The sequence below is a fragment of the Aegilops tauschii genome, chromosome 1 (assembly GCF_002575655.3).
Source record: "Aegilops tauschii subsp. strangulata cultivar AL8/78 chromosome 1, Aet v6.0, whole genome shotgun sequence".
NCBI classification, from domain to species: Eukaryota; Viridiplantae; Streptophyta; class Magnoliopsida; order Poales; family Poaceae; genus Aegilops; species Aegilops tauschii.
The window spans coordinates 396331550-396341447 of record NC_053035.3 but is presented as its reverse complement, the minus strand read 5'-3'; the positions used below and the strand labels follow the sequence as shown (position 1 = coordinate 396341447).

General features: G+C 44.7%; 1 protein-coding gene across 2 annotated transcripts; it reads left to right on the top strand.

Moving 5' to 3' along the window:
- Positions 1 to 510: 510 nt before the first annotated feature.
- LOC109762329 (phosphatidate phosphatase PAH1) lies at positions 511 to 9019 on the top strand. 2 transcript variants are annotated; one of them, XM_073499004.1, is made up of 11 exons: positions 511 to 681; positions 1650 to 4023; positions 4103 to 4683; positions 4766 to 4839; positions 5933 to 6017; positions 6134 to 6220; positions 6395 to 6467; positions 6651 to 6694; positions 7307 to 7435; positions 7520 to 7618; positions 8474 to 9019. In XM_073499004.1, exons 2-11 carry the CDS (start codon positions 1725 to 1727, stop codon positions 8528 to 8530), a joined length of 3528 nt encoding a protein of 1175 aa, XP_073355105.1. In that variant the 5' UTR covers positions 511 to 681; positions 1650 to 1724; the 3' UTR covers positions 8531 to 9019. The 2 variants fall into 2 exon arrangements, with proteins under 2 accessions (XP_073355105.1, XP_073355108.1); XM_073499007.1 differs by lacking the exon at positions 511 to 681 and adding an exon at positions 1219 to 1497.
- The last annotated feature ends 879 nt before the right edge of the window (positions 9020 to 9898 follow it).

Genomic DNA, 9898 nt, shown 5'->3' with positions numbered 1-9898 from the left:
CTACAATTAAACAGGTTAGGTAGATGCGGTTGGGCAACAAGAAAAGACAACGCCATCACAGGCTTTATTACGCCCAGCAACCAACTATTCCTGCGACGAAAAAGCGTCTTCAACACCATGCCAGGTGGGCCCCCGCGGCGCGTAACTCCTGCCAGGCCCACCTTGGCAGCCTCTCACGCTCAGAATTTCCTCACGTCTCGTTCTTCAGCAACGCATCTCATGATTCGGATTTTAAAATGAGGACGCGGACGACAACTGCAGAGGCAGCTTGGGCGATCACTCTCCGGCTGCAACGATCTCTGCGCGACGTGGCGGCATGTTCGTTCATTCCTCCGCGGCCACCCGTCCGCCTACCTCTCTCCATGACACGTGGTCCCGGGCACCCACGTGCCCCCACATGTCAGCCCGACACCGAGCTGCGCTCAGTTGGCGAGGCGGACCGCGACGGCCCACGTGCGCCCCGCGTGCGGAGGACGGGCTCACTTATAAATGCGGCTCTCAACGCCCGCCTATCCCCTTCCCCTTTTCACCCCCCGTCGGTCTCCCCCCAAATTCCCACCCCCCGCAGCGACCCGCGACGCCGGCGCGAGCGACCCCACCCCACGAGAGGCGACGCGAAGCCCCTCAGACGAACGAACGGACCCGCCGGAGAGAAGCGGCGAGCGGCCGAGCCCAGTCGCGGTGAGTCCCCGCCCCCCGCGCTCCCTCTCGGATTACTAGATGATGATTTGGATCCAGTTCGATTTGGCATTTGTTTTTGTCCCCTTTTTCATCCGGGAAGGAAACTTCGCGTCCCGTTTTTACTGCTCGCGGCGTGAGTTTCGCGGAGCTTTCCCTGCCGAAGGAAGGAAGGCGACTGTTCTTCTGGGTTTGGGAATCGGGAGGTCTGTGGGTTTTGCCTCGTCTGGGAATCGATGATGGGCATGCGCGCTAAAGTACTAATTTGGGTAACCGAGGTCTGGAAAATGCGCGCAGGTTTTTGGACCCCTGTATAGGAGTAGCAGAATTTTCTGCTTGTTTTTGAAGCAGGTTTCTGTTTGAATGTCTTCATGAGTCAGCTCACGAGCAGCACGAGTTTTTTCATTAATTGTTATTTGTGGCGATAATGTTCGAGCTATATATAGATCTCAGGACACTTGGAAGTTCGAATTCAAATGCCAATATTACCAGCAATTATATCACGAAATAATACCAAAGACTGAAGAGAAACTGCAAAAAAAGGCCCGACACGTTTATAGTATATTTTTCCATAATATCCTGCGAGAACAGCTCGGGAAACTTCTCTGAAAAACACCCGCACTCCGGCCCGGCCTCTTCTTCTCCCCTTCCCCCTTCCGTCCCCCCCACAGCCTCAATTGGCCTTCGCCGCCGCCTTTGTTCCACCCAAGCACGCGCGCCACCTCGGTGGTATCGCCCACGTCCTCGCCCGCTCCACTGACCTGGCCTGCCGTGGAGTCGAGATCTGTCCGTACCCGGGCTCGGATTGATTTTCCCTCGGTTGGTGGCGAACCCTAACTTGCTTGGATTGTTACTCGAGTCTTGTTCTGGTTTAATCTTCCCACCAATCCATCCACTCTCTGACGGATTTATTTGCTGCGCGGGGGAGTACGGATAGAAATCGTATACTACTTATGTTCATTTGATTGCAGAAATTGATGAAGCAATTGGACGAATCGAGCAGATCGGTGAGTGTTTGATGCGTGCGATCGAGGGCTCGTGCAGAGATGGACGTGGTGGGGATGGTGGGGCGCGGGGTGGGGCGTGTCCTCTCGCAGGGCATGTACTCCGTCGCCACGCCCTTCCACCCTTTCGGCGGCGCCGTCGACATCATCGTGGTTGAGCAGCCCGACGGCTCCTACCGCAGCACGCCCTGGTATGTCCGCTTTGGCAAGTTCCAGGGTGTTCTCAAGCGTAACGAGAAGGTCGTCACCATCGCCGTCAATGGCGTGGACGCCAGCTTCCACATGCTGCTCGACAACTCTGGCCAGGCTTACTTCATGCGGGAGCTCGTGCCTGGCGGTGAGGACTCTGAAACCGCTGCAGAAGAAGCTACGAGCGAGCCTGAAACTCCTCTGCGTAGTAAGAGTGACGGGGAACTTTACAGCCAGTTGGTCGGCCCAGAGTTGAATGAGGACCAGGAGGAACAAAATGGAGAGGAGTTTGATTCATATGGCTATTCCAAGTTGGAGGAGGCAGAAGATTTGGCAAATCAAGCTGGTGGGGGCAATTCAGAGATGCTTTTGGTTAGTGTGAACGGGTGTGTTCTAACTGCTCCCATTTCTTCAACTGAGGAGAATATGGAGAATGTGCAACTAAGTGACCCGCAGTTCCATTTGGGGCCTGGGGAGAGCTCGAGTGGCGACCTCAGCCGCGGTGGCGAGGTGTGGGAATCTGGCATTTTGGATGGTTTATACATATCACAGGAAAAGGTTAAGTTTGATTCTGAACATCCATCAGAGGCTTTGGAGGAGCTTCGGGAGGTGTCAATTTTGAAGGATGGGTCACATGACATCCCAGTTAATGAACATGAAAGCCTCCATGTCTCTGTTAATGAAGGCCAGACCTGTGTTGCATTGACCAATGCTCTTGATGTGTCGGTGAACAATGATGATGCTTATCAACCATTGACCAATGAAGACAAGACTTGTGACATTCCACTGGTTCAGAGCAACTGTGCTGCATTGACCAATGAAGACGAGGTTCAGAGTGTGCTACCACGGTCAGAGAACAATGGACTGAATTATCAACCTTTGGTCGTGGAAGATGAAGGTCATGAAGTTTCAGGGAACAATGGTGAGGGCTATCAACCCTTTCCCAATAAAGATGAAGCTCTTGACGTGTCGGAGAACAATGATGATGCTTATCAACCATTGACCAATGAAGATGAGACTTGTGATATTCCACTGGTTCAGAACAACGAGGCCTGCAAGTCCCCATCCATGGAAGGCAAGGTTTGTGATGCCAACAATGAGATTATTGAGGGTGAGGTTCAGGGTTTATCACAGTCAGGGAACAATGGTCCGGATTATCAAACGCTGAATGTGGAAGATGAGGCTAATGATATTCCAGGGAGCAACGCTGAGGTTGATCCACTCTTGCCCAATAAAGAAGAGTCCCTTGATATCTTGGAGAACAATGATGAGGGTTCTCAACCATTGACCAATGAAGACGAGACTTCTGATATTCCACTGGTTCAGAACAATGAGGCCTGCAAGTCCCCATCCAAGGCAGGCAAGGTTTGTGATGCCAGCAATGAGATTATTGAGGATGAGGTTCAGGGTTTATCACAGTCAGGGAACAATGGTCCGAATTATCAAACGCTGAATGTGGAAGATGAGGCTAATGATATTTCAGGGAGCAACGCTGAGGTTGATCCACTCTTGCTCAATAAAGAAGAGCCCCTTGATGTCTTGAAGAACAATGATGAGGGTTCTCAACCCTTGACCAATGAAGATGAGGTTCAGAATGATGAGGCATGCGAATCCCCATCTAAGTCCGGTGAAATTTGTGATGAAAGCAATGAGAATATTCAGGCTAGTTTTAGCAGATATGATACTTTCAGAAGTTGCTTGGATTTGACATCACAAGATGATGGAGATTCAGGAACTGAACTCTTTTCACCTGAATTTGATCACCAGAGGGATCCTGAGCTTAGTCTGAGTATCCGTTCCGATGTTGACATAGATCTGGGAGAAGATGGAAGTGAAACTGCGGACTGTGATCCATCCAATCAATTAAAGCATATAGAGGAAGTGGATGTTTCATCAGTTACTTCAGACGATAATATAACACGCAGCGAAGGCTGCTCTCCTGTCTATGGCAAGGCAGCTGACTTGTCCTGTGAAGGGGGTTCTGATGACAGGAGCAAAGATACCACCCCTTCTAATATTGCTGCTAGTAAATCTGATCGCTTGCGAATGTCCCCAAGCAGTGACAGAGACAAATTAGGAAGCATTCCGGAGAACCCAACTGCTGAAGAGGAAATAAATAAAGAAGAGCACCCCCATTTACAGAAGGGTTTGGGTAAGCACATGTCAGTCAGCAATGTTTCTCTCTTTTATAAGATTAGGTCTCATAGTTTTTCTTTGATTTGTACTGGCAGGCTTTGAGATTTCTCTGTGTGGGCACTTGCTACGGCCAGGAATGGGCCAAACATCCGCTGATGAAGTGTTCCAGCAAAATCTTGTCCCTGAGGAGGATTTCAAATTGTCTGGACCATCAATAATAAAAAATGCAAACCTTATTGTCAGAATTGGCTGTAACTATTTCTCATGGAGTAAAGTTTCTCATGTTGTTCTTGGGAAGGCTGTATTTGGTCCAGACTTCTGTGTAGAACCTATCGATGCTATTCCAGTTGAACGCCAAGAAACACCCAATTCGAGAGATGATTCTCTTGGGTTGTCCCCAAGCCGGAGATGGAGGCTGTGGCCTATTCCATTTAGGATATCAAGATCTCTTCAACGCAGTAATAGTGATTCTTCTGAGGATATTTTTCTTGACACAGAGACAGTCTTAAGTCCTATGGACGAGCAAGCCCCAGCCAACAATAAAGACCAGTCACCAAGAAAGCAATTTGTGCGGACTTTAATTCCCACTAGCGAACAGGTGGCATCTCTTAATCTTAAGGAGGGACAAAACATTGTCACCTTTAGCTTCTGCACCAGAGTTTTTGGGAAGCAGCAGGTTCATGCCTCTTTTTGCTTAATTAATCATTTCCTGTTGTTATTTCGTGGATCTTTATATTAATATTTGTTATTTTTGCTAGGTTGATGCACATATCTACGTGTGGAAATGGAATGCAAAAATTGTTATATCCGACGTGGATGGAACCATCACAAGGTAAAGTTTGTAGTTCACTTTCATATAGTTTTTAGTTGTCACTTGTCAGCTTAGTATTGTGGAACTAAATATTTCAGCCCCTCATCTGTCAGACTCATAGTGTCTCATCAAACTGTAATTGTTATATCAAACTAGCATAACTTTCCAGCCAAATAATGAGCTGCTGTGTATATACAATAATTTCATGGTATTAGATGTTGCCATGAGGTATTCTTATTTTATCTCACTTCATGTTCAAGGCAATATTGATTGAAAGATGGATCGGCCTTGTACTAGATTCAAACAATTTGCTTGTTCACAAATGAAATTTGTAGTACTTTATTTTGAATTGTGGTCTCATAGAATCTAAGCAGAGTATTTGAAGAACAAAAAAACTGCTAGTTTAAGCATCTACATCTTTGGATTGTTAAATTGAATGAGTCAATGAGTTGTTTTGCTTCTAGATTTATTACATGTAATTCTAGGTACAAACTATGTGCCGTCTAAGCTGAACCTTTTCTATTAATATTGAGGTTATTCATTTCTTGTAACCTTTAGGCACTATGCTCACTTTGTGATATGTTAAAATGGTGGCAAAACTTCCCATTGGCACCATTAGGCCTTGGATGACATTCTTTGCATCTTAGTTGGAACGATTTCTATCATCATATATGGTCTGGTACATGTGAATATTAGGCCGGCAATTGGTAAAATTAGCCAACATCGGTCTCTCAATCACTGCAATAGTGCTTTGCAAAATAACTCGGGCATAGATTTAAATGGCAAAGTTTATCTCTTTCATTTTGAGTTCAAGGCGCCATGCTCATTTTGTTTGAAAACTAGTGATTGTAATCAATTATTTCTCTCTTAAGTCGGATTATCAGGAAATAAATTGCATGTACTTTCTTGGTCACACATGTCCAGCAAATTTCCTTCTCAGCTCAACCGAAAATTTCAGTGGACAATGCTGCCATGCACTGACTGAATTAAACCTCAGCTCCATCCAATGAATTTCCGGCTTACTGCACCATTTCCCTTTGCATTCTAGAGCTCTGTACATGAACTTTTGCTGTAAATTATCACAACAGCTGAATGTGAGTGGGTTACATTTCAGGTCTGATGTCTTGGGCCAGGTCATGCCTTTAGTCGGACGAGATTGGAGTCAGTCTGGTGTTGCTCGACTCTTTTCTGCAATAAAGGTGTGATACACAATTTTGAGATTTTGTTTCAGAATTTTATTTTTGGATGAGATTGTACCCAGTTTTGAGCACATACGGCACATACGTTTCTGATGAGTCTTCTGTTTCCTGTCCAGGAAAATGGTTATCAACTGATATTCCTTAGCGCTAGAGCCATTGTCCAGGCATATCTGACAAAAAACTTCCTCTTCAATCTAAAACAGGTAAATTAGCTGTTGCCATTTGTTGTTTCCTTCTGTCACTTCTATTCAACTCGTAGTGATTTGATCATATATGCGGTATAACTGCATCGATTATCTAATAGATGTCTATTTTATATTGCTAGTATTTTCTATTGAGTTTGTTATGTACTCAACCATCCTTTTACAATTTTGCAGGATGGGAAAGTTATGCCTAATGGACCTGTTGTAATTTCGCCCGATGGATTGTTCCCTTCACTCTACCGAGAAGGTAACGTGATTATGATTTTAGCAAATTAATTTGCCATTTGGATTCGCTTAACTCTACCGGATGATCTGTAGACCCTCTGATTGACCACCGAAAATTTGCTATTAATGATAATTTTTTTTCTTCTTTGACTGCAATATAAAATTGTTTTTTAGCATCTTCTAATGGTTCCTCTGTTTTTCTCAGTTATACGAAGAGCACCACATGAGTTCAAGATTGCCTGTCTGGAGGTAACTGTCAGAATCAGCTTCCTAAGTTTGCTTGCTTAGCACCTCTGTAAAGAAATATAAGAGTGTTTAGATCACTAAAGTAGTGATCCAAACGCTCTTATATTAGTTTACGGAGGGAGTAATAATGAAAGTATAAAAAATGCAATGAAAACTCTACCTTTTCAATGCAATGAAATGCAAAAGCCCTTTGCATTTTCTCGAAAAAAAAGTATAAAAAATGTTGACTTTATGATTTTTCTGGATCTGCAATTTCTCTGGAATTAAGGTCATATTGGCCCATGCCTGTTTAAGTCTCCCATGGGATCTTACCCTTCTACTCCCTCTGTTCCTAAATATTTTTAGAGATTTCAATGCGGACTACATACGGATGTATATAGACGTACTTTAGTGTGGATTCACTCATTTTGCTCTGTCCGTAGTCCGTAGTGGAATCTCTAGAAAGACTTATATTTAGGAACATAGGGAGTAATACACAAACAAATAATAAGCTTGGTAGATTAACTAAGGTTTTTCATGGGATTGGCTCCTAAATTCTCTTGTGAAGGCTGGGGCATAATTTTAGGCACATAAGGCCACAGGCTTTTGACATCTTCTATTTTTATTCTTTGACAGGACATTAAAGCACTTTTTCCTTCTGACTACAATCCATTTTATGCTGGATTTGGCAACAGAGACACTGACGAGCTTACATACAAAAAGATGGGAATTTCGAAAGGCAAGATTTTTATCATCAACCCCAAGGTATCTCAATTACACTAAGTCGAAGTCATTAATGTTGTGCTCGATGTGTGATTGCCTCCTAAGTCACATCTTGTTGGCATGCAGGGTGAAGTGGCCATCAATAGTTCAGTTGATGTGAAGTCCTATACCTCCTTGCATACCCTTGTCAATGACATGTTCCCTCCAACAACTTTGGTTGAGCAGGTCAGTGGCTGTTCTGAACTCTGCTAGGAATTTTTTTTTTTTTTTTGCATTCATCTGAACTCTGCTAGTTACTCCAGACATAGTGGAGTAGTATTTTGCAGTGGTTCCAGACATAGTGGAACAGTGTTATAGCCCCTCCGTCCCAAAATAAGTGTCTCAACTTTGTTTCAACTTTAGTACAAAGTTGTACTAAGGTTGAGACACTTATTTTGGGACGGAGGGAGTAGTTAGGGACAAGTAACAATTATCAAATACACAGCAACAAATTCATGTATGCTGGGTAATATCCAGACCTTAATAGTTTCTATCCATTTCATTTTGCTACTACTAGACTCGTCTTCTACCTAGTACATTTTGCCAGTTGAGAGTTTGGATAATGTTGTTTTGCCTCGTGTATTAATTTTGAATAGCCATCAAATCATACGGATATTCCTCACGAAAGGGAACCGCAAGGATATTTTTTAATCATAAAAATTGTAATTATCAGGGAACAGTTTTCTAACTAGAATGTTTGAACTTGGCAACGATGCTTACACAGTAGTACAGTCAGTTACAATGATTTTTCCAAACAGCGATAAAAGGTCACATAGAGATAAAATGCACTGGACTTGTGTATATGCAAACTACACTCAGAAGATTAGCTACACTGAGGCAGGGGCATGATTAGCTTTTCTTTCTTCTATATTATCAAGAACTCGAACGTTCTTATGCTGTAAGATGCAGACATGCCTATTGATTACTCTTTTGAGAGCAACCAGAATGATAGCGGTCCACTTGCTCATGGTGTTTTACCATTCAAGTGATATGGAGTACTATTTATTTTGGTTTCTGACCATCAATTATAATGCTGTGCAGGAAGATTACAACTCCTGGAATTATTGGAAGGTGCCGCTGCCAGACATTGATTTGTAGAGTAGTTTTGACAAGTACAGCAGTAGATGCAAGTAGAGTCTGTGGACAGCATGACAGGCAAGTTCGTGTACGCTAGTTCTCAATCGCCACAGCAGAATTCTGTTCAACCTGTAAAGCATCTGGTGAGTTTTCCAGATGGACTGTGTTGATCGCCGTTGTTGCAGAAGCTCGATTTTCCTTGCTCCGACGCAGCGCCATCACGATCATTCATCTTTTAGGTAGTGATCTGATTGTCATGGCCGTCGTTAAAACTTATCGGTGCTGTGCTGGCATCTCAATTCGCAACGATGTAGCCCGCCGAGCTTGTTTGTTAATCTGTTGTCAGCAGCTGCTAGACTCTGTTGCTTTCCTTGTTCTTGTAGCTCTAGGCTGTGATGTCAGTTAGATTACTCGTGGTACATTACTGGAAAGCAACAGGGAACAGAAACTGTCAATCACGCTGTATGTTGTTGTATATGGGATATAAATACGACTGCATTTTTCTGTAAACGTCGCATGTGCATGACTGCTGGGCCTGTGGGTGGAGATGATACCAACTCAGATTATGGTATGCAACTTTTTTCGTCTCGTGGTGGTAACCCTGCTGACAATTGCCAAATGGCGAAGAAGAAACTTTTAGCACAATTGGTTCTCTGGAAACTTTGATGGGGTGTGGACGTGCCCGAGCAGAGCAGCTGACCTCCAGAGCTCGTCACATACAAACATGAGTTGTGTTGGGGATATGACTATCAGGCGTGACCCGCCAGGAGGGGCAGGGTCATCCTGATGGCGGTTCATTTCAATGAAGCCCAAGAGTACAAATCATAATGGCGGTTCATAGATAGGCTGAGTAAAGGGCTTAGTTCATAGATAGGCTGAGTAAAGGGCCTAAGCCCAAAGGCGGCTTAAGGCCCACGGTTATAAACCGCATGTATTTATAGACTTGTGTTGTAAGGCATATGAGATAGGTCGCAGGGCGTCAACCCGTGTATATAAGAGGACGACCCGGCGGCGGCTTAGGACAAGAAACAACAGATCGAGAGCCAGGCTTAGGGTATTCGCTCCGTGGTCATCGAAACCCTAGCAATACCACCTCAAACTGGATTAGGCCTTTACCTTCACCGCAAGGGGCCGAACCAGTATAAACTCCTCGTGTCCTTTGTCCTGTTTAACCCCTTTAAGCTAACTTCGTTGCGATGGCTTCACGACTAAGTCCTAACATAGGACATGTGCCGTGACAATTCCACGACAGTTGTTGCCCACCGTGGGGCTATCGCATGATAGTTTCAAGTTCTTAGAGGGCAACTTCGAAGGGCTCAAGGGATACGCCGTGGGCCGGATGACCAAGAGTCGTCGCGGCAAGCTCTACATCGATGACGTAGGCTGGGG

What these genes read in the sequence shown, in the direction of transcription:
- LOC109762329 (XM_073499004.1), top strand. Translation starts at nt 1,725, where the DNA reads ATGGACGTGGTGGGGATGGTGGGGCGCGGGGTGGGGCGTGTCCTCTCG. An exon ending in CCCTTCACTCTACCGAGAAG is followed by an intron (nt 6,468 to 6,650) that starts GTAACGTGATTA and finishes TGTTTTTCTCAG; the next exon opens with TTATACGAAGAGCACCACAT. An exon ending in CAACAACTTTGGTTGAGCAG is followed by an intron (nt 7,619 to 8,473) that starts GTCAGTGGCTGT and finishes AATGCTGTGCAG; the next exon opens with GAAGATTACAACTCCTGGAA.